This window comes from Chiloscyllium punctatum, chromosome 7 (assembly GCF_047496795.1).
Source record: "Chiloscyllium punctatum isolate Juve2018m chromosome 7, sChiPun1.3, whole genome shotgun sequence".
Classification (NCBI taxonomy): domain Eukaryota; kingdom Metazoa; phylum Chordata; class Chondrichthyes; order Orectolobiformes; family Hemiscylliidae; genus Chiloscyllium; species Chiloscyllium punctatum.
Genome location: NC_092745.1, coordinates 108,218,917 through 108,244,133, shown reverse-complemented (window position 1 = coordinate 108,244,133; position 25,217 = coordinate 108,218,917). Strand labels below are relative to the sequence as shown.

The following is a 25,217-nucleotide window of genomic DNA, read 5'->3' as shown; positions in this document are numbered from 1 at the left end:
TCTTCAGTACCAAATCATTTAATTCATTAATGTTTGTGAGAGCTTGCTGTTTGCAAATTGGATGTGTCATTTTCCACATTTCTTCGATGATGAGCTACTTTGGGATGTCATGAGCATGTGATGAGGCATAGATGCGGATTTCCTCTTTCTGTCAAAGATTAAAGATGAACTAAGTCATTGTTTGTAAATGAGCTGAAATGCCAAACTGATTTATTTATTATTGCATGAAGTGTTGCGGGATGTATGAGTGTATAAAAATTGAAGTCGACATTTCTCCATCTGTGGTACACCCGGGACTGTGATGCATTTAGTTGGATAAAGATGGGCACTTAATTAATGTTTGTTGGGTCCTAGGTACTTGGCTTAATTGTACTCATCCATCTTTTTGTCCACTAACAGAACATGTTGGTGAAATTGTCGGCTTGAATTGACTAGGATCTATTCATCTCCCCATTAATTGCTTTAATTAAAATACAAATCTTTTCAAGTCCAGCTGTGCAAAGCTGCAGGCGCAATAATCTACAACAGCGATTTTTACGACTGGAATTATTGCACTAGCCTCTCTCCAGCAGATTACTGAGATTTAGCCAGGATGAACCTCCACAGACTCTCAATTGCACCAATATCTGTGAATCTAGATAATATTTAAGCAACAACCTAAAAGCCAGAGCTTTTCCTTTTGCCAGTATCACCTGTCCTGTAAGAATCGTTAAGATGCAAGAAGAGATGGTCAAGAGGTTAAGGTGACGAATTGCTAATTTATTGTGTTGTACTCATGTGCATTCTGAGCCCCACTCTTGTTGCTGCTTCAGTAAGTGCTTGATCCATGCAGGCTTATGCAATACCTGTATGAGCTTATCCTAATCAATGTACAAGGACCCTCTTGTGGCTCAGTGGTAGTCTCTCTACCCCTGGACTGAGAGGCCCGGGTTTAAGACCCACCTGCTCCAGAGGTCTGTACTAATATCTCAGAACAGGTTGATTAGAAAAATAGGTTAATTTTACAAAAACAAAAAATTAATTGATGTGAATCACATTTTTAAAAAAAGAGCCATTAAGCTATTATTCTGTTGTTTAATCGAAAAGAGATGAAATCTCTCTGTTTAGTGAGAGAAGCATATGTAAAAAGTTTAATGAAATTCTAAAATAATTTTCAATTAAATGACATGAGTAAACTTTCAACACTTGATGAGCAGTAGCCAAGATCTTTATCATCATACACTCCTTCATCTTGATTATCCATTGATGGATTTAATTTGTGTCACAGTTCAAGCATGTAATGCTTCTTGGGGAACGAATTTCTAATTGTGCGGCAGACTGCTTATTACAGCGAGACAACTATTCATGTAATTTGGTCTGTCAACTCATTCGATATTGGAACTTGATTCACTGGAAGTGGTTAACATGTAGACATGATGGCAAATGTCCCACAAGTTAGGAGCCTTTTAAAGTTCAAGGTACCATCTATTAGGAATGAGTAGAAACCTTTTAAGCTTATAAATATAACCTGTGAGGAGCTTAATAGGGAGGGTGATCCCTTCCAATATGTGTTATGATCCCAGGCAATGTTATTACTGGACAAGTCAGATCCCAGACTGAAATCTGGCGTGATAGATCATTGTTTATGTTTTGGTTTTTGTGAGGTGTCTTCTCACTGAGACAGGAGCATGTAGTGTTGCAGATTTTAACAATAAGATACAAATTTAAGTAAAAGAAGTAAAGAAATTAAGGTAAAATAGAATAAACTAATCTATTTAGTTATGACACACATTCAAAGAGTTTTAAGTGTAAACCCATTGATCCAAAAACACAAACTGATGAAGCTACCAAACAGGACTACTTGCATGCCAAATAGCATGAGCACCAAGTGGTAGAGAGAGCGTGGCAATCTAACCAACAGCTCAGATATAAGCTCTGCAGTCCTACCACATCAAGCCATGAATGGTGGTGAACACTTAAACAACTCACTGGAGGAGGAAGCTCCACAAATGTCCCCCTCCTAAATGATGGAAGAGCTCAACACATCAGTGCAAAAGATAAGGTTGAAGCATGCGCAGCAATCTTCAACTAAATGACTGATTCTCAGCCTCCTTCAGTGATCCCTCAAATCACAGTTAGCCAGTCTTCAGCCAATTTGATTCACTCCATGTGGTAGCAAGAAAAAAATTGTAGGAACTGGATACTGACAAGGCTATAAGTCCTGACAACATTTCGGCAATAGTACTGAAGAGCTGTGCTCCATCTGCCACACACCTACATTACAGTTATATCACTGACATCTACTTGATAATTGCCTAAGTATTCCCTCTACACACAAAGCAGGACAAATGCAACCTGTCCAATTATCGCCCCATCAGTCTACTCTCGATCATCAGTAATGGAAAGTGTCAACAGAAGTGTTACCAAGCTGCACCAACTCAGCAATAAATTGCTCACTGATGATCAGATTAAGGTCTGCCAGGGCTAATCAGCTCCTGACATCATTATAGCCTTAGTTCAAACATGGACATAGAGCTCAGCTCCAGAGATGAGGTTATACTGACAGTCTTTGATACCAAGGCTGTATTTGTGTGGCATCAAGGGCGGCACGGTGGTACAGTGGTTAGCACTGCTGCCTCACAGCGCCAGAGACCTGGGTTCAATTCCCGCCTCAGGCGACTGACTGTGTGGAGTTTGCACGTTCTCCCCGTGTCTGCGTGGGTTTCCTCCGGGTGCTCCGGTTTCCTCCCACAGTCCAAAGATGTGCAGGTCAGATGAATTGGCTATGCTAAATTGCCCGTAGTGTTAGGTAAGGGGTAGATGTAGATGTAGATGTGGGGGTATGGGTGGGTTACGCTTTGGCGGGGCGGTGTGGACCTGTTGGGCCGAAGGGCCTGTTTCCACACTGTAAGTAATCTAATCTAATCTAATCTAATCTAGTTAAGTAGCTTTCGGGGCAAAAACCCTGTTGATTGGAGTCATACCTGGAACATGGGAACATGGTTGTGGTTGTTGAGGTCCAGCGTATTGCTTCAGGAGTTTCTCAGGATCATGGCTTAAGCCCAACCATCTTCAGCTGCTTCGTTAATGACTTTCCCTCGATCATAAGGTCAGAAATGGGGGTGTTCGCTGATGATTGCACAGTGCTGAGCACCATCTGACTCCTCCGATCCTGAAGCAGTCCATGTTCAAGTGCAATAAGATCTAGACAATATTGAGGCTTGGCCGATAATTGGTAACTAACATTGGCACCACACAAAAATCAGCCTATGACTGTTTCCAATAAGACACAATGTAACCACTGCCCCTTGATACTCAATGGTATTATCATCACAGAAGCCTCCACTATCAACATCCTTGAGGTTACCATTCACCTGAAACTCAACTGGACTTGCCATATAAACACACTGGCTACAAGAGCAGTTCAGAGACTAGGAATACTGCAGTGAGTACTTCATCTCCTGACCCCCCCAAAGCCTGTCTGCCATCTACAAGTCAGGAGTGATGAAGGAAAACTCTATGCAGCTCCAGCAACCCTCAAGAAGCTTGACACCAGCCAAAATAAAGCATTCCACTTGATTGTCATCACATCTACCAACATTCACTCCCTCCACCACCAACAGTCAACAACAGGGTTTGTTTAAAGCTTATGGCGCACACTAAGTTGAGAACGTTCTCACAGAAACTTTGAAACACAACAGATTGCCTTGCTAAGTGATAAAATCCTCAAGTAAGTGCAAACTCATTAGGCTCAAAGTAACACTTACAAACTGGTTTAAAAGCAATAAACATAGCTACAGATATGTATACAGGTTAATAACTAACACGCAACCCGATATGTTACTAACGAATAATTCTAAACCTATCTTAAAATAAATGATATTACTGTATCACATGGTTTAATTCACAACTTTAAGAACAGAAAGATGTAATATTGCAATGGATAATTAATTACTGGAGCAGTGTGGAGCCAGGGCCTGGTGTGAACTGGAAGCAAGGTGCCAGCGTGGTCTGTTGTACTCAACTTCTTTTTCTGTAAAAGAAGTTTTCTTTCTCTACTGTCTTACAATTTTGTAACTGAAGAGGCTATGCCTAGGTACTTTTCTTGGCACTGTAATTGGAGACGTATACACTTTTCGGTATACACATTGAGTATATGTGAGAATAAAGGCAATTCTGTTCATTATGAGTGTTGGAGCATTCAGAGATGAGAGTGCTTGTAAAGCTCTCCAATATTGGCTTTAATAGAACTTGCCTCTTACAGAATCAGAATCATAGAATCAGTGTGAAAGCACGCCAGTCGCCCATCGAGCCCACAACAACCCTCCAAAGAGCATCCAACTCCGATCCACTCCCCCACCCTATCCCTGTCATCCTGCATTTCCCATAACTAATCTGGCTAGCCTGGACACTATGGGTCTGGCCAATCCATCTCACCTGCACATCTTTAGACTGTGGGAGGAAACTGGAGCACCCGGAGGAATAATGTGCAAATTCCACACAGATAATCGCCTGAAGCTGGAATTGAACCTGGGTCCTTGCCGCTGTGAGGTAGCAGTGCTACCCACTAAGCCATTCTTATATCTGCACAGTCATTAGGTCAACTACTGCACCATTTTATAATTTGTCAAGAATATGTCTAATGACTCATTGTGTTGGTTTGAATAATAGTTTTGTTGTATGATGACAGCACAACTGACTGATCCAAGTAGATAATGACATGTAAATGGATAGTTATTAGCTCTACTGAAAAATACAGCTTAGAACCGCTCACAAATAAATTAATAAACCAGCTTTTACGTTCTTTTTAATTCATTTTAAGTTGATTATTTATAGAAGTGCTTTAAAATCACCTAATATTGTGGTTTAAAGCTCTTAAGAGTACAACATTAATAAACATCTTATCCGCACAGGCTGTAATATTATTTATGAAGGATAGTATAGCTCCATCAAGCTTTTAAGGATATTTTTGTTGTGTCTTCAGTTCCTGGAGGGAAAGAGAGAGAGAGAGATGTAAGCTGCTGTTGCTCCAATGGGTGTTGGGATTGGCCTAAGCTTCCCAATTTTCTTCCGAGATACTTTACTTTCACTTAACATTTCCTTACATGATGTAGCAATGGTCTTGCAACTTGTTATAATGAGGAGTCTGGCTTGAATGTACATTTCCTTTTAATTCATTTGTGGGATGTATGCTGTGCTAGCAGTGCCAACATTGGTTACCTATCGTAATGTGCTCTAGAACTGAGTGACCAGGTTGTAAGTTTGCTCGCTGAGCTGGTAGGTTGTTTTCAGATGTTTCATCACAACACACTGCAGCACCCAGGAACTACAAGAAGCCAAGGAAAAACACCTATACAACGTTTTCAGGAACAGCAGGTACCTGATAACCGTATTCCGCCGATTCCTACACAACAGACCTAAACAAAAAGAAACAACACGCCCAGAGACTCTAGCCACACTGCCATACATTAAAGACATCTCAGAGATGATGACCAGACTACTCTGGCCCCTATGCATCATGGTAGCCCACAAACATACCACCATACTGAAACAGCTCCTGATGAATTTAAAGGACCACACATCAGCAACCAGCAGAACAAACATCATATACAAAATACCCTGCAAGGGCTGCAACAACATTACTTTGGACAGACGGGCTGGGAACTAGCCACCAGGATATATGAGCACTAACTAGCCACAAAAAGACATGACCAACTATCACTAGTATCCATACACACAGATGAAGAGGGACACCAGTTCAGTTGGGACAATACATCCATCCTGGGACAGGCTAAACAAAGAACTGCATGGGAATTCCTAAATGCTTGGCATTCAGACCAGAACTCCATTAACAAACATAGATTTGGAGCTCATTTGCCAACCTTTTGGAAAAGAACCAAAAGTGATATCACCCACCACAACAAACTGAGATAGATAAATAGCAAGCAGGACAGAACATTAATGCTTCACAGGAGGCTCACTGATGTTACCAAGCATGGTACTGAAACATATTGAGAACAAATCTTTCAGCTCAGCAAGCAAACTTACAACCTGATCCACAACCTGAGCTAAAATTCTTCTCCAAACTCGCAAACTGAGTGACCGGCTGAGTCATTTCAGAAATTTTTTACTATGGTTCTTTAGTTCCTCAGACATGCTCAGGCCAGCCTCTCAAGTACTTCTTAAAGTAGTTTTTATTAACAGTATATACTTGATGAGCCATTGCTGAAACAACCTTACAACAGACAAACTGACACATGACTGCAGTTCAGTTACATCACTTACCTTAGCTCAGCGCCTCACATTTGTAAAACCCGATCATTAGAGTCACATGTGATGAGGATGGCAGTTATCATTCTGTAAATGACTTTAGTGAACCAGATGGTTTAATGATAGTAGATAGTTATTAATAGCATGGTTAGCAATACAGAATCAAATTTTATATTTCAGATTGAAAAAAATTTCCTTTGGTTGTTGTGGTGGGATTTGAACCTGTGCCTCAGAACATTAGCCTAGATCTCTGGATTACCCGTGGTATTATCATTGGACCACTATCTCTGCAATCTTATTGTTCCCATATGCTGCACCACCATTATACTTTATTTTGTTACCCTTAATGATAACTGGATACTAGTGTTGACTTGCTTATGTACCTTATCTACTCACGCAGGATGTCCTTCCGTACAACAGTGTTCTGTTGATATTGGTTCCCGATTTTTACTCAGCTCCATTCTCACTGAGATTGTGAATTTGATCAGCAGTCTTGCCACTGACACAACTGTTAAAATCTTTGAAAAAATTAGGTAAGTTTCAATGCTTTTATGATATTTTGAAACTCTGCATCCATCTCTATTGTTTGAATTCCAGTTAAAGTAATATGAAGGTATTGCTGAGCCATTTTGCATCTCTGTATAGATAGATCACAGACAAGTTGCTTCTATTGCTCTTTGTGGCATGAGATTTTCTCTGCTTACTTGGTAATGGTTGTTTTTCACCTTCACTTGATGTGGGTCTATTGCTGTTACCAACTCAAGGCTTGTAGCACATAAGAAGGCACATCTTAGTTATGTATTGCAAATGAGTCCTGCTATGTTTGTTTCTCTCTTCTCCCTTTCCACATCCAGCGTACCCTGTACAGTTGTCTATGAAAAATAAATTATACCCATCCTCTCAGAATTCAGAACTGATATATGCAGCTAAGACATCACACACGTCTGATGAAAGTACTTTTCAAGTACTGCAACAATGAGAGTATGTTCTCTTACAGAAGGGTTAAGAATTTTGCAAGGGTTTTTTAGATTGGAATAGTGCTTGCTGTGATTTGCTACTTTCCTCTGGAATAGTAGAGCCTGATCATTGTGGCTTCAAATTAATCACCAGCTTCATAAAGTGGAGGTTTAGTATGGGAAACTCCATTGCTCAACCCCTATTCCACAAACAATTCCAAAGTTGGTGACTGCGCCTTCAGTCTTCTGGACTTGCTTTCTAGAATCTCCTTCCTTAAGGTCATACCTATAGTCCTAAAGCTTTTGCTCGCCTTCATTTTCATTGAACCACTGCTTCAGAAAGACTGTAGGACACTGCATCCACAAGAATGTTAATTTTTCAGATGTTAATACCCTTTTTGAATCAAAGTGTATTGCTGTATTCATTACTTTTTCGTATTTTAGTTCTCCGCATGGTTCCACTTTCCTGCCATATTCTCTCAGTCAACACTCCTCTACTCGGCCTGGTTCAGCCAGACAGTTCATTCTGATTGGACGTAATTTCCACCAGTGGCGTTACAGTACAGAACAAGGTATGGATGTGTTCTGACTTGTACTGGTTTGGTTTGCTACATCTCCTGGATAATACATTTATCTAGCTGAGTGCATAGTACGAATCCAAATTAATCCTTGCAATAGTTGGTTCAGCAGACAAAATTAATAGTGCCCAGATGTCAAATGAATCTAATCATTGCATATCTTTATATAGTGTAACATCAGTAATGGGAAAATATTAGAGTCTATTATAAAAGACATGAAAGCAAAACCCCTTGGAAAGCATTAATAGGATCAGACAAAGTAATCATGGGCATATGAAAGGGAAGTAATGTTTAACCAATGTACTGGAATTTTTTGAGCATGTAACTAGTAGAATAGATAAGGGTGAGCCGGTGGATATGGTGTATTTGGATTTCGAGAAGGCTTTAGAAAGGCTTCCACATAAGGGGCTATTGGGAAAAGTTAAAGCACACAAGATTGGGGTATTAAACTGGCATGGATTGAGAATTGATTGATGGATCAGAAACAGAAAGTGGACATAAATGGACCTCTTTTTCAGGTGGCAAATGTAACTAATGGCTTATCATAGGGAACAGTGCTTGGATCTGTATAAGTGACATGAATGAGGGAAGTAAATGTAATATTTGATGACAACACAAAACTAAGTGGGATTCTGAGTTTTGAGGATGCAAGGAAGCTTAAGGAAAACGTATACAAATTGTGTGCGGGCAAATGCAGTATAGCATGCATAAATGTGAAGTTATGCACTTTCGTGTGAAAATCAAAAAGGCAAAATATTATTTAAATAGTGATATTTTGGGAACATGTATGTACTAAGGGTTCTGGGTATCTTGTACACAAGTCAATAAAAGTAGACAGTCGGATACAGCAAACAATTCAAAAGGCATGCGGTACATTGGCCATTGTAAGAGGATTTGAGTTCAGAAGTAGGAGGCAGTTACTTGCTGCAGTTATACAGAGTCTTGATAAGATTGCATCTGTAATATAGTTTGCAGCTTTGGTCTCTATAGCTAAAAAATTATGTAGTTGCTATAGAGGGAGTGTAATGAAAGGTCACTAGGGTGCTGCTGTGGGTGACAGGAATGTCCTATGAGGAGAGATTGGTCAACTGGGCATGTATTCACTCAAGTTGAGAAGAATAAGAGGGAATCTGATTGAAACATATAAAGTTCTAAAAGGCCAAGCAGACTTGAAGGAAGTTTCCCCATGTTGGGAAGTCTAGAACCAGGGGTCAAAATCTTAGGATATAGATGGGCCATAGACTGAGATGAGGAAACGGGAGTCTAGATTAGAGTGGTGCTGGAAAAGCACAGCAGGCCAGGCAGCATCCGAGGAGCAGGAAAATCGACGTTTCGTGCAAAAGCCCTTCAGGAATTCCTGATGAAGGGCTTTTGCCCGAAACATTGATTTTCCCTCTCTTCGGCTGCTGCCTGACCTCCTGTGCTTTTCCAGCACCACTCTAATCTAGACTCTGGTTTCCAGCATTTGCAGTCCTCACTTTTGCCTGAGATGAGGAAATATTGCTTCATTCAGAATGTGGTCAGTTTGTGGAATTTGCGACCACAAGGCTATCGAAGCTGCGTTACTGAGTAGATTCTAGGAAGAGATTGCTAATTAGGGACATAGAGAGAAAGAGAGAAGATGTCATTGAGGTAGAGGATCAGCCATGGTCATGCTGAATGACAAAGCAGGCTCAAATAAAAAGAGTAAATGGCCTAGTTTTTATGTTTCTCAATTCACGCAGAGGTAAACTATAAGATTTGAATTTTAATGCTTAAGTACACATCAGAAATGTTGATCAGTTGTAATGCAGTCAATGTTATAGTAAAATTGGAATCTTTGTCAACTGTCATCAGTCTTTTTTTTACAATAAGAATATAATGTACATTAAGCATCGCCTTTGCACAACAGAAACCTGGATTCCTGGACGGGATTGATAATTTTACTCTGTGAAACGAGCTGTTTTGCATGTTGCTTTTGTTGCTGCAACAAGGTTTGAATCCAGAAACGAGGAGGTGAAAATCTTCTTGCATTGTCGTGACTGCTAATTGTGACATGTGGGAGAGAACGAAGGGGAAGAAAGCCATTTTAAATGTCTCAGCACATCCAATTTGAAATTTAAAATTCATTGCAGGAATTCTTGAAACATTTAAATTGAATAATTATGTTAGCTTTTCTTGCTGAGAAGTCAGAATTTTCCTTATGCATAATAAATTTACTTCCCAGTAAATGGCTTTTGAGAAATTGTCGGCACCCAGACTGTCTCCATGTTTCATTCTAGAATAAAGTTTAATAATCGATGTATCACAGACCATTTTGAAATGTGGTAATCATAAAAGTATACTATTTAAATACAGCAATCAATCAATTTGGCATGCATTGTTATACAATAAGGTTACTAAATTACAGATAAAATCTTTTTCAGCAAATTAAATAAAATAACTTACCTGTCCAATTGCTGAGTGAAATTTCTTCTTTAGTATTTAAATCATTGGGTGTCCTAGTGAATTCAAGTACTTAACTGCCATAACTGTTAGTTTTTTTTGTCATACTCTGCTATGTTGTTCCTGCTCATATTTTATGTGCCTACAGTTGACTGTGATGGTGGTGAAAACAGACCTTTGGTAAATAGTGTCAAACGTAAGTCTCACCAAATGATTTTATGGTGATTATGGTGGTGGGTTACGCTTGTTAAAGATATCAGAATGTTATGCTATTCAGCTTCTAATTTCTGTATTTCAATGAAACCACAGATATGAGTGTAACAAATAGCAAGATCATATTTGTGGTCATCTCTAAAGTTAAGATGATAAGAGCATAGAAATGGGAGGACACGCAGATGGTGCACTGCATCACTTAATGCTATCATGGCTGATCCTCTGTCCCAATTCTGTTCAAATTGCTTGGTTTCCTTAGAGACCAAAACACATCAAGCCAAATTTTAAATATGCTCAAGGTTGAAACATATGTAATAGCATCTGAATAGTTTGCTCATTTTCCCAATTGAAAATGCCATATGTGGATAGAGCTACAACAAAAATTGCCTCATGTTTTGATCTGTATTAACTGCCATACATTACCCCAAGCAGCTGCAATCATTTTGTACTGCTCCATTGTTTCTCTTGGTGGTGTTTTTGGCACCATGTTGTGCAGCACCTAGAAGCTGCAGTTTCATTTTGCAGTGACAACTTCATTAATGTTGGAATTGTCCAATATCTCTCCTCCTCTACACAATTTTTCTTTGCTAATTAATGTGAAAAGCTACGAGCTTGACAACAAGATAGCTAAATTGTAGAAGACTTCTTTTTACTAGCCGTGTAGCTAGCTAATCTGTTCCAGTAGAACTACAGTGCAGGAGTACCTGACAATACAAAAAATTGCCCAGCTCTACCCTGTCAGCAAAAAAGAACAAATCTAACCTTCTCCTATCAGCTCACTTCCAATCATTAACAAAGTGATGGAAGGAGTAGTCAACCATGGTATGAAGCAATTTTACTCACAAGTAACCTGTTCACTGTTTGGTTTGGGTTCTGTCAGATTTGTTCAACTTCAGACATTTTTACTTCCTTGATCCAAATATGGATATGGGCTAATCCCCAGAGGTGAGGTGTAATTGATTACCCTTGATGTGAAGATAGTAGTTAACTGATGGTCTAATGAGGAAACTAAATAATACTGAAGTCAGTGAGGATTGCGGAAAATTCTTCAGTTGCTAGATTCTTACCTAGCACAAGGAAAGAAATTGTACCTTTTGTTTTGGTCATTCATGGGATGTGGGTGTTGCTGGCTAGGCCAACATTTGTTGCGTATCCCTAATTGCGATTAAAATGGTGGTGGTTGCCCCCTTAAACCTTTGCAGTCTTTGGTATAACCACAGGTCTGTTAGGCAGTGAAGAAATGACAATTACAGTTTCAGGTTACAATTACGTGGTAGTGTTTCCTTGCATCTGTTGCCTTTCTAGATAGTAGGAGTCATGTTTCGGGCATATGCCCTTCTTCAGGAATGAGGAATGTGTGCCAAGCAGGCTAAGATAAAAGGTAGGGAGAGGGACTTGGGGGAGGGGCATTGGGAATGTGATAGGTGGAAGGAGGTTAAGGTGAGGGTGATGGGGCGGAGAGGTCGGGAAGAAGATTGCAGGTCAAGAAGGTGCTGAGTCCAAGGGTTGGGACGGAGATAAGGTGGGGGGAGGGGAAATGAGGAAGCTGGAGAAATCTGCATTCATCCCTTGTGGTTGTAAGTTTCCTAGGCGGAAGATGAGGCGCTGTTCCTCCAGGCGTCGTGTTGCCATGGTCTGGCGATGGAAGAGGCCAAGGACCTGCATGTCCTTGGCGGAGTGGGAGGGGGAGGTAAAGTGTTCAGCCACGGGGCGGTTGGGTTGGTTGGTGCGGGTGTCCCAGAGGTGTTCTCTGAAGCATTCTGCAAGTAGGCGGCCTGTCTCTCCAATGTCGCGGAGGCCACATCGGGTGCAGCGGATGCAGTAAATGATGTGTGTGTGAGGTGCAGGTGAATTTGTGATGGATATGGAAGGATCCCTTGGGGCATTGGAGGGAAGTGAGGGGGGAGGTGTGGGCGCAAGTTTTGCATTTCTTGCGGTTGCAGGCGAAGGTGCCGGGAGTGGAGGTTGGGTTGGTGGGGGGGTGTGGACCTGACGAGGGAGTCGCGGAGGGAGTGGTCTTTCCGGAACGCTGATAGACAATAGGTGCAAGAGTAGGCCATTCTGCCCTTCGAGCCTGCACCACCATTCAATATGATGATGGCTGATCATCCTGAATCAGTATCCTCTTCCTGCCTTATCTCCATAACCCTTGATTCCCCTATCCTTGAGAGCTCTATCCAATTCATTCTTAAATGAATCCAGAGACTGGGCCTCCACTGCCCTCTGGGGCAGAGCATTCCACACAGCCACCACTCTCTCTGGGTGCAGAAGTTTCTCTTCAGCTCTGTCCTAAATGGTCTACCCCGTATTTTTAAGCTGTGTCCTCTGGTTCGGCACTCACCCATCAGCGGAAACATGTTTCCTGCCTCCAGAGTGTCCAATCCTTTAATAATCTTATATGTCTCAATCACATCCCCTCTCAGTCTTCTAAACTCAAGGGTATACAAGCCCAGTCGCTCCAGTCTTTCAGTGTAAGGTAATCCTGCCATTCCAGGCATTGACCTCATGAACCTATGCTGCACTCCCTCAATAGCTAGAATGTCTTTCCTCAAATTTGGAGACCAGATGTGCACACACTACTCCAGGTGTGGTCTCACCAGGGCCCTGTACAGCTGCAGAAGAACCTCTTTGCTTCTATACTCAATCCCTCTTGTTATGAAGGCCAGCATGCTATTAGCCTTCTTCACTACCTGCTGTACCTGCATGCTTACCTTCATTGACTGGTGTACAAGAACACCCAGATCTCTCTCTACTGCCTCTTACCTAAATTGATTCCATTTAGGTAGTAATCTGCCTTCCTGTTCTTGTCACCAAAGTGGATAACCATACATTTATCCACATTAAACTGCATCTGTCATGCATCTGACCACTCACCTAACTTGTCCAGGTCACCCTGTAATCTCCTAACATCTTCATCACATTTCACCCTGCCACCCAGCTTAGTATCATCAGCAAATTTGCTAATGTTACTGCTAATACCATCTCGTATATCATTAACATATATTGTAAAAAGCTGCAGTCCCAGTACTGATCCCTGCGGTACCCCACTGGTTACTGCCTGCCATTCCGAAACGGAGCCGTTTATCACTAATCTTGGTTTCCTATCAGCCAACCAACTTCCAATCCAAGTTAGTACTTTGCCCCCATACGCGCCATAACTTTGCTCACTAACGTCCTCTGTGGGACTTTATCAAAAGCTTTCTGAAAGTCCAGGTACACTACATCTACTGGATCGCCCTCATCCATCTTCAGAGTTACATCCTCAAAAAATTCCAGAAGATTAGTCAAGCATGATTTCCCCTTCATAAATCAATGCTGACTCTGACCTATCCTGTTACTACTATCCAGATGTGTCGTAATTTCATCCTTTATAATAGACTCCAGCATCTTTCCCACCACTGAGGTCAGACTAACTAGTCTATAATTTCCTGCTTTCTCTCTCCCACCTTTCTTAAAAAGTGGTACAACATTAGCCACCCTCCAATCCGCAGGAACTGATCCCGAATCTATCGAACTCTGGAAAATAATCACCAACGCATCCACGATTTCTCGAGCCACCTCCTTCAGTACCCTGGGATGTAGACCATCAGGCCCCGGGGACTTATCAACCTTCAGACTTAACAGTCTCTCCAACACCAATTCCTGTCTAGGAAGGGGAGGGAGGTCATGTCCACACCCTCCACCAACCCAACCTACACTCCCGGCACCTTGCCCTGCACTCCCTCCCCTTCCAAGATCTCCCCACTTCTATCTCGGGCGACTGACTCAACACGGACATTTACTATAAGCTGACCGACTCCCACAGCTACCTAGATTACACCTCCTCCCACCCTGCCCCCTGTAAAAACGCCATCACATATTCCCAATTCCTTCGCCTCCACCGCATCTGCTCCCAGGAGGACCAATTCCAATACCAAACAACCCAGATGGCCGCCTTCTTCAAAAATCGCAATTTCCCCTCAGACATGGTTGACGATGCTCTCCACTGCATCTCCTCCACTTCCCGCTCCTCCGCCCTTGAACCCCACCCCTCCAATCGCCACCAGGACAGAACCCCACTGGTCCTCACCTACCACCCCACCAACCTCCAGATACATCATATCATCCTTCGCCATTTCTGCCACCTCCAAACAGACCCCACCACCAAGGATATATTTCCCTCCCCTCCCCTATCAGCGTTCCGGAAAGACCACTCCCTCCGCGACTCCCTCGTCAGGTCCACACCCCCCACCAACTCAACCTCCACTCCTGGCACCTTCCCCTGCAACCGCAAGAAATGCAAAACTTGCGCCCACACCTCCCTCCTCACTTCCCTCCAATGCCCCAAGGGATCCTTCCATATCCATCACAAATTCACCTGCACCTCACACACACATCATTTACTGCATCCGCTGCACCTGATGTGGCCTTCTCTACGTTGGGGAGACAGGCTGCCTACTTGAGGAACGTTTCAGAGAACACCTCTGGGACACCCGCACCAACCAACCCAACTGCCCCGTGGCTGAACACTTTAACTCCCCCTCCCACTCCGCCAAGGACATGCAGATCCTTGGCCTCCTCCATCGCCAGATCATGGCAACATGATGCCTGGAGGAACAGCGCCTCATCTTCCGCCTGGGAACCCTCCAACCACAAGGGATGAATGCAGATTTCTCCAGCTTCCTCATTTCCCCTCCCCCCACCTTATCTCAGTCCCAACCCTTGGTCTCAGCACCACCTTGTTGACCTGCAATCTTCCTCCCGACCTCTCCGCCCCCAGCCCCTCTCTGGCCTATCACCCTCATCTTAACCTCCTTCCACCTATCACATTCCGAACGCCCCTCCGCCAAGTCCCTCCTCCCTACCTTTTATCTTAGCCTGCTTGGCACACCTTCCTCATTCCTGAAGAAGGGCTTATGCCCAAAACGTCGATTCTCCTGCTCCTTGGATGCTGCCTGACCTGCTGCGCTTTTCCAGCAACACATTTTTCAGCTCTGATCTCCAGCATCTGCAGTCCTCACTTTCTTCTGGTAGGAGTCATGTGTTTGAGTGGTGCTGTCTCAGGTTTCTTGATGAGTTGTTGCAGTGGATTTTGTGGGTAGTACACACTGCCATCACTGTGGATGTTGAAGGTATTACATGAGTTCCCAATCAGGCAGGCTGCTTTGTTCTGGATGATGTCAAGCTTCTTGATTATTTCTGGAGTTGCACCTGTCCAAGTAAGTGGTGAGTATTCCATGATGCTCCTGATTTGAACCTTGTAGATGGTGGACAGGGTTTGAGGAGTCAAGAAGTTACTTGCCACAGAATTATGAGCCTCTTACCCTTTCTTGTAGTCACAGAATTTACTTGGTTTGTCCAGTTCAGTTTTATATCTATGGTAATCACCAGGATATTGTTAGTGGGAGAACTCAGTGATAGTCATTGCATTGAATATCAAGGAGTGATGATTAGGTTCCCTCTTTTGAAAGATTCCATGTGTACACCTTTGTGTCACAGGTGTTTTTCACCATTTCAGACCAAGCCTGAGTATTATTCCAGTCTTGCTGCATTTGGACATGGACAGCTTTAGTATTTGAAGTCATGAGTGATGCTAAACATTGTTGCAACATCAGTTAACATTCCTATCTCTGATCTTGTGATGGATGGAAGGTCATTGATGAAGCAGCTGAAGCTGGATGTACCTCGGACACTGGGAACTACTGCAGAGGTGAAATGATTAACCTCCAACAATTACTAGTGTCTTTCTTTGTGTTAAGTATTACTGCATTCAGCAGAGAGCTTTTTCCCCTCTGATTTTCATTTACTCTCCAGTTTTTCTAGGCGTCCTTGATGACAAACGTAAAGTCAAGCGTCGTCAGCCAATTTATCGTCTTGAGTTCAGCTCTTTTGCACATATTTGTACTGAGGCTGTGATAAAGTCAAGAGCCAAGTGGCGCTAAACTGAGCATTATTACTAAGCATGTGCTGCTTGATAGTGCTGTTCGTGATCCCTTCTGTCATTTTGATGATGATGGGACATTATCTGGTCAGAATGGATTTGTCCTGCATTTAGTGGACAGGGCATACCTGGAAATTTTCCACATTGCTTGGTAGATAGCAATGTTATAACTATATTGCAACAGCTTGGCTAGGGACATAGCTACTTCTGAAAGACAAGTCTTCAGTATTGTTGCCAAAATGTTGTCAAGGCCCATAGCCTTTGTATTATCCAGTGTCTATAGCCATTTATATTATGTGGAGTGAACTGATTTAGCTGAAGACTGACATTTGTGATATGGAGGCTATACGCTTTGGTGGAGGGAATAGAGACATTGACCATTTTCTAAAGGGGGAAAGGCTTCAGAAATCTGAAGCAAGAATGGATCCAGGAGTCCAGTTCAGGATTCTTTTAGGTTAATGTGCAGGTTCAGTTGGCAGTTAGGAAGGCAAATGCAATGTTAGTATTCATTTCAAGAGAACTAGAGTGCAAGTGTAACGATGCACTGCTGTATAGGCTCTAGTTAGATAGAACTTGGAATATTGTTAGCAGTTTTAGCCTCCATATCTAAGGAAGGATGTGTTGGCTATAGAGGAAGTCTAGAGGAGGTTTACAAGAGTGATCCTGGGGATGACGAACTTGTCTTATGAAGAGCGATTGAGGACTTTGAGCCTGTACTCAATGGAGTTAGAATGATGAGGTGGGGGAGGTCATTAAAACTTGTAGAATACTGAGAGGCCTGGATAGAGTGGATGTGGAGAAGATGTTTCCACTAGCAGGAGAGACTAGGACTCAACTAGCACAGCCTCCATGAAGGGACAACCATTTAGACCTGCATTGAGGAGGAATTTATTCAGCCAGACGGTGGTTAAACTGTGGGACTTATTGTCACAGAAGGTTGTGGAGGCCAAGTCATCGAGCGTATTTAAGACAAAGATTCTTGATTGGTACGGAGAACAAGGGTAATGAGGAAAAGGTAGGAGAATGGGGTTGAAAATCCTATCAGCCATGATCGAATGGTGGAGCAGGCTTAATAGGCCAAATGGTCTAATTCTGCTCCTATACCTTATGGTCTTATGCACCAATTATCACTCTAATTTTCTTTTGTGGCTGCATGCCCTCCAAGATCAATGCATGGCAGCAACCTCCAGAACCATCCTTCTGAGTGGAAACATTGCTGGGGACTAGTGGAGGAGGCTGAGATGGATTATCCATGAGGAACTACTGACTGAAGATATGTTTCAGCCTTGTTTTTCTTTGGAGGCTAATTACCTCAGATTCAAGATATCAGTGCAGGAGTTTCTCAGGGCAACAGCTGAGAAAACAGTTTATCTTCAGCTAATCATCAATTCTTCCTTCATTCACAAGGTCAGAATTAGGACGGTTTTGATGTGTGCACATTATTCAGCTTCTGTCATAATGGTTCAAATAACAAAGCGGTTCATGAATCATGACCTAGCTGTTGCCCAGATTTGGCCTAGTAAGTGCTAGCTAACATTTGTACCATACAAATGCCACACAATTTCTATTATTAACAAAAGCAAAACAATGAGTTTCTGTTCAAAAGCATAAAATCACCCCATCATCATATGCATCACAACATCAAATAAGGCTATTTAAGGCGTTTATTCTTTATTTACCTTTGTCAATTGATTGCTTATATTGCGTACTATTTCAAGGTAAGTGTTCTGTACCTTTGGCCCTCCTTTAGTCATCTTTTTTCTTGAAATGAACAGTGATGTCCATATGATTTTGTCATTAAAACATTTCTTGCAGTAAATTTAGACTTCATACTGATGCTTTCCCATGATGGAATAGCTAAAGTAGGTAACTATCCTTTGGGAAATCAAAAATTCAATCCACAGTTTATCACTGTAGAGCAACATGAAAGAACTCCAATATCCTGTGATGCCTGAATTGCTTTCTTTTTAATTTGAAGGATGTGAAAGTGTTATTTCTAAAATGAATTGTTCTTTTTGTTAATTATTTGAAAATCCAGTATGAAAAAGTTAGGTGCGCTTTGCACATTTTGTCACGTGCTAATATATTACTTTTCTGTCTCTCACAATAAAATGAAAAGCCCACAAGGGATTTCAGAAGTTTGAAGCAGTAGAGTTCATTACTGCTGAGAAATCAGGTGATTCCTCAAGTCCGGGCATGAGTGGAAAGAGTACGATCCCCCGGCAGCGATTCCTCATAATTGACATCATTGATAAAAAGGTATCCAAATAAGAACCTCATTAAGTTTCTTTTGCTATTATGATATGATTATGTTGAGGGAATTCCTTCTGTTGATTAAATTTCCTAAAAATACAACTGCAAGTATGAAGTAGGATTTCTTGTTTGATACTTGCACCAATATTTTTCATTAAATTATTGACAATAGGAATTTTATTCTGCAGTTCTAAATATGGGAAGTATTACCTTTGTACTGAAAACAACAAATACTAAAGATCACAATAGGCCAGGCAGCATCCGTGGAGAGAAGAAAGCTAAACGTTAGCTTGCTCTCTCTCCATAGATGTTGCCGAACCCACTATGATCTCCAGCTTTTGATGTTTTCAGTACAGATCGCAGCATCTGCAATAATTTGCTCCTACATTACCCTTTGTAATTTGCATTAAAGCTAACATACTTTTCAGTTTAATTATCATGAAAATAACAACTGCATGGACATACTAATTTCATCAATATATGTAAAAAGAAAAGACAATTTTATATTTTAGGCAGAAGCCTTTACCTAGAAAGAAAATTTTTCTTTTACCTCTTACCATGCAAGTAGGTCCAGTCTTTTTCTCTGAATGTTTTTATTCATCTGCTTGCTCCTCTTTTGAAAATCTACTCCCTTTATTCAGTATGCACTGTTTTTCTTTTTGTGTGCTGATATACTCTCATTTTTTCCAGCTGACACTTTATACCTATAACTGGTCAGTGGATCTGGGAGTTTCATTGAATCGAGGATTGATTCGTCTTATTCAGTGGCAAAATGCACGCTCTCATGTGGTACACTGCCTCCTCAGTCAAAAGATGGGTCTCTTCCATCATTACTGTTTTGCTGATACACCTGTATATGATGACTCTAAACAGGTAAGGGACTTCACTATCATTGTATCCCAATACAAAATGTCAGTTATCAAATTAGGAAATCATGTTCATCATGTGTAAACATGCTGCCATCATCTATAAAGATGAGTTACGCTTTCTGTATTGAAAATAAGGGAAATAATTCTGTTGAGTTATAACGGCAGAACGAGGTATGAATGCCTTATGAGTGAATGTCAGGAATGTAAAAATGTTGTGTTTGATGAGCACTTAAATAAAAGGTGTTTAAGTGAACACCTGGAATCAATGTAAGATGAAAAACAATAAAATACAAAAAAGGATGCCAAAGCATGACTTCTGGTTTGATTGCTATGGGACCCGGAATTGTTTGTTCAAAACGTTTTTCGCAGCAAATTTGAACGAACTGAATAGTGCCCTGTTTTCTCAAGACTGTATCACTTGAGTAGTAGAAATAGCGCAAAAAAAGTCAATAAAATTAAAAGACTCCAAAATGTAGCAGGAATTAAAGCTAAGATTTTTTTGTGGCATGACTAAAGCTGAGAGTAAAAAGGAACTGTTATCAGGATGTCCTAAAGTTACATGACAGCCAATTATTTAGTTTTGAACAGCAGTCACTGTTACTTTGTGGGCAATACCAGCAGACAATGTGCAAAAAGCAAAATCCCATAAGCTGTAAATGATCATTTAATTGGTTCTAATGATGTTGCCTAAGGGAAGAATGTTAGCCAGAAGAATTACCAGTGCAATGGAATTGCATCTAATTCTAAGTCAAATGAATAAATCAATCTCAGCACTGCATAGAAGCCTAAGTTCCAATTATACATTCAGATCCTTGATAGAACATGACTGAGACTCAGTAACGAGATTACAATCAACTGCAACATGAAAATGCCTATTTGTTTAAATGTTTGACTGTTTTTTCAGCTGAATGCCTCAGTTTCAGCATGAACTGGCATTAATTTTACACACTGACCTATGGATATGGAAGGAATAAGTTTGGATATGTTAGGTGCCATAATTGCACCATTTGGAAGTAGATGATGCACAGATGGGTACCAGTGAAGTGCTTGGATTACTGTTATTAAGATGCATTTGGTCTTTGGAATGTTCATTACTAAAAAGTTGCAGTTTTATAACCTTGCCATTCCTGTGTTTTAGCACAGGTAAATGATGTACTTTAAAATAGCACTTTGTATAAATCTCAGATCTGTTATGTGTTCTACTTTTCATTTAGTTTCTGCCTTACCTTTGGAAAATAAATGAAATCATGAAATAGTCCCTGTTGGGGAACGGAATTTGTTTTTCTTTATTCATTCATGGGATGAAGGCATCACTGGCTAGGCCAGTATTTATTGCCCATCCCTAATTGCTCAGAGAGCATTTAACAGTCAACCACATTGCTATGTGTCGGGAGTCACATGTCGGCCAGACCAGGTATGGGCAGCAGTTTCCTTCCCTAAAGGACATTAGGTGGGAAAATTGAAACATGATCATGAGTTAATTTGCATGATTTAATTCTATTAAGTTATTCATATCTCTCAAGTTACAGTAAACTCCTATGAACTGAGTCTGTAACAAAGTGCTGGAACAGATGGCATGCCTTTTGAAGCATGTAACTTTGATATTAATTTAATAATATGTTGTACAAAGGAACAGTGTTGCTTTATGAAATTGTTCAGAATTCTGCAGGTATTTGCCCTGAAGGAGATGGCAGGGCAACTGAGCGTGCTGATAACTGACGTTGCTGTGCATAGGAACTTCGTGTTTTGAGCAATGTGACATTAACTTGTCATGGCAACCAGCTGTTGGGTGCTGTCAGCATACATTAGGGACGGTCTCTGATCGTTGACAGGTAAACAGAAAGAATGCTTGCCATAGTGACCACCTGTTGAGAAATGGTGCATATTGGGGCACAGTGTACAGTAACAAGGCCCACTAACAGTATCTTGCCAGTCTGCAACAGATCATAAATGCAGTAACTTTTTGTGAGACTTTTATAATTTTTATTGTGCATGGAGTAAACATCTTTTTTTCACCTCAAATTCGTAACACCTTTATTCTGTAGTGCTAGCCAGTCTATTACTGACATATAATTAACTTAACATTATTTGAGTGAACTGGCCGTTTATCTGTCAAGAATTCAGACAACTCATGTTTCTTGTATTTTTGGTACAAAGTTGTCCTGTATCCATCACAATCAAAGGAGGAGGATGTTTATAATTCCTTGATTACTACTGAATTGTAACTAGGCTGAGTTAACAGGTGAGAACCAGATTTTCAGATTCTGATGCCAGAATCAATATGCGATTTTATTTTTTGCTTAAGGATAATTCCTTGGATGTTTTTTGTTTCCCTCACTGGGGTAGTGGGCTTCACAAAAGTTTTTTTTTAAATTATCAAAGAATGCGAAATTCAATACGCCTGACTGACAGACTTAGGCTTAAACATGGACCAGGTTTCTGTATTTAAAAAAAACTAATATTTAGTCCAAGTAAATAGATTCTAACCACAGTAAACTGACATGAACTATTGACATCTAACTCTACTACTGTACTTTAAACCCACCCTCCCTACACACACACACACACACACACACACACAAACACACACCAACCCTCCCCTCCCCCACAAAAAACACATTGTTGTTATGGATGGAGATGAAACAAAGAACCAGGGAAACAGTTCAATGGCTCCAGTCTTCAAGATTTGATGGAGAGCTTTCTTTTGTTTCCCCAAGTCCTTTAGTTCTCCTAGCTTTGTGTTTGAATTCTTTTACTACTTCACAGGAGGTACAGTGGTTCACAGATTACAAAGTCGCTGACTTACTGATTAAAATCTTCAGCCTACAGCAATTAAAACCAGAAAACAAATCTGGAAATCTGAAACAAAAGAAGAAATAGCTGGAGAAACTCAGGAAGCCTGGTAGTATCTGTGGAGACAAAGCATGGTTAATGCTTTGAGTAAAGTGACCCTCCTTCATAAGTGCAACTACAACTCCAATTGTGAAGAAGAGTCACTGAACTCAAAACATTAATGCTGCTTTCTCTCCACAGATGCTGCCAGACCTCCTGAGTTTCTCATGCACTTTGTTTTTGTAGATTGAAACTTTGAAAGATAAACTTACCCAAAAGTACTTTCTTAAAATAGAAGCTCACTATGACTAACAGTCACTCAAACAATGCATCTCACAAGTTACACCAAACCTATGTAATTGTCAGTGCTAACTATTTGTATTATGCTGTCAGTATCTGCACATGAACCTTAACATTTTTGAAGTAACATAGTTGCTAGATTATGTGTGGGACTGTTCAATGGCTAACTATCCCTTAATCTGCCTGGGCTCTAAGTTCTGGAATTTCTACAGTAAACCTTTCTACTTTTTCTTTTCTCTTTTGGAAGACTCCTCAAAATCCTCCTAATTGACTAAGCTTTTGGTTACCTTCTTCAATGTCTCCTTTTCTTGCTCCATGTCAAATTTTATTTGATAACTCCTATTCGGAGTAGTGTACCAGCTGTCTAGCTTTAGTCATATGACCTCTATGCTTGTAAATATTTGCACTCCAATCTATGGCAGTCATTAAATACATTGTAAGGTACAGGGTGTAAGGAGTGCCCAGGTGAAATTGTGTGCATTTTCTGAGCTGTAAGAGAGCCGGCTATTGTAACAAAGCAGCAAAGAAGATTTAAGCAGTGGCGTACATTTTTGAAGTGTTGGGTGAGTCAGAATGTCTATAAATTTTCTACTCCCTTCTGCTGTTGAAAAAGATGCAAGATAAAATTGGATTCATGTGCAAAACTCTGAAATAACTACACAATTAAAGAAAAGATTGACAAAATAAGAGCATATAGCTCTATTAGTAGGGTTCTTTATGCATAGTGGTAATGTCCCTACATCAGAAGCAGGAGGTCTAGGTTCAATTCCCACCTGCTCCAGAGATATGTAATAACACGTCTGAACAGTTTGTTCAATATTATCTATATCTCTATCAGTAGCTGTCCTGTAGTCGGTGCTGGAGAAAGAATGCTGTACACTATGTTGCAGTCTAGACCTAACTGATGAGAGACAGTGATGGGATGGGAGAATTTGAAGGTTGTGAAGACACAATTCATGTGCTCTATCAGAATGCCTTATGAACACGTGTTCAACATCAGAGCACAGAGAGATTGACCAATATATGATAACACTGACACATCTAGTTGAATCATGAGAGTTTGGAGAACTGAAAGGTGACCTGAGCAGACATGGGATTGTCTGTGGCATGAGAGATCCACCATGACAGCACATCTGCTCCGATGAGAAAGCTACCTCAAGAAAGCTATCAATATGTGCAGAAACCTTGAGGTTGTCTGTAGTGGCGAGAGTGTATTACTGGGGTGATAGGTGAGGCTTGAATTATACTGCATCTGGCCAAACAAAAACAAATGTAGAAAAAAGGAAGAAATGTTCACAGACGTGGAGTAAAAAGGTGAAAGGTATGAGGCAGATTGTAAACATTGAAGAGGAAATTGTACAAAAGATAAAAAAAACACATCCAAGTGGAGAAAAAGTGCTCAAACTGGAAGAAGCTAAATCGCTTTGTCAGTGTTTAACTTGAAAGAAACAAAGTAAGCTGATAAGGATAGCTGCTGGAGAGATGTCAGCTGAATCATTCAGCACAACACAGCAGATTAGCATTGAGAAATGGTTTGTGACTATTGGAATGATAACTGCAGAAGAACAGTGTCAAGCCAATCTGAAGTGTCACAAATAGAGACTGATGATTTGTGCAACATCATGAACTTCGCAAACTTTTGCAAAGTGACTCAAGATGTTCACTAAACATTAAGCCTTGCAGGTAAGGTTAAAACTTTGATGGATCAAAATGCATACAAGAGAACAAATAAAGCTGAGACAACAATGTAATGAGGAAAATGAAGATACAGAGTTCTGGACAGTAGGTGTTAAGCTAAAAAGTACTCATCCCAGCTGATGCAAGGCTAAAGCTTAGACTAGTAAGCTTGCAGATACCAGTACAGATATGCAGCATTTGTTGCAAGGCACTAAACCTTTGATTGCTAAACAGATCTTAGAAAATCTGTACAGTTTAGAAGGTGCACTGCAGAAATTTACCAATACTCCCGAAACAAGACCTTTCAAACCCATGATGACCACCACCTGGAAGGATAAGAGCAGCAGACAAACAGGAACACGACCATCTCTAAGTTCATCTTAAAGCCACTTAACATGCTGACTGGGAAATATATTGTCATTCCTTCAAAATCCTGGAACTCCCTTTTCAATGACATTGTGCACCTATCTACAAAAAATGAACAACAGTATAAGGGGCAGCTCACCACCTTCTCGAGGACAACTGGAGATGGGCAATAAATGTTTTCTCAGCCGGTGGTGCTTACATCTCATGAATAAAGAAACATTGACAAAATCGAAGTGAAATGACAAAACCAGATCTCAGTTTGATTAGGATTGCCCAAACATTGCTGGAGGTGCTAGACTCGAAACGTCAGCTCTTTTCTCTCCTTACAGATGCTGCCAGACCTGCTGAGATTTTCCAGCGTTTTCTCTTTTGATTGCTGGAGGTGAGCTTTGGAAAACCAGTCGGAGTGCAGACATTCAATGATCTCAACAAGAGTTAGCCCAAATGACAGACTGGGACCTGTGTAAAGCTATTGTCACTTCAATCATATGTGATGAATTAAATGATCAGGGACAGGATTGGCTGTTGCAGGTTCCAGGGTTTAAATGTTTTAGTAGGGTCAGAGGTGGGGGCAAAAGAG

The 25,217-nt window shown here is 40.9% G+C and overlaps 1 protein-coding gene across 9 annotated transcripts in view; it reads left to right on the top strand.

The window, feature by feature from the left end:
- szt2 (SZT2 subunit of KICSTOR complex) overlaps window positions 1-25,217 on the top strand; it is a 266,338-nt gene that overhangs the window by 174,234 nt on the left and 66,887 nt on the right. For 7 of the 9 annotated variants that reach the window (XM_072574543.1, XM_072574540.1, XM_072574542.1 and 4 more), the window contains 5 exons: window positions 6,650-6,782; window positions 7,650-7,777; window positions 10,356-10,403; window positions 18,460-18,599; window positions 19,284-19,466. In XM_072574543.1, coding sequence (XP_072430644.1) covers window positions 6,650-6,782; window positions 7,650-7,777; window positions 10,356-10,403; window positions 18,460-18,599; window positions 19,284-19,466 — 632 coding nt within the window. The remainder of the gene's footprint in view (window positions 1-6,649; window positions 6,783-7,649; window positions 7,778-10,355; window positions 10,404-18,459; window positions 18,600-19,283; window positions 19,467-25,217) is intronic. The other 2 variants (XM_072574547.1, XM_072574545.1) reach the window with 1 other exon arrangement.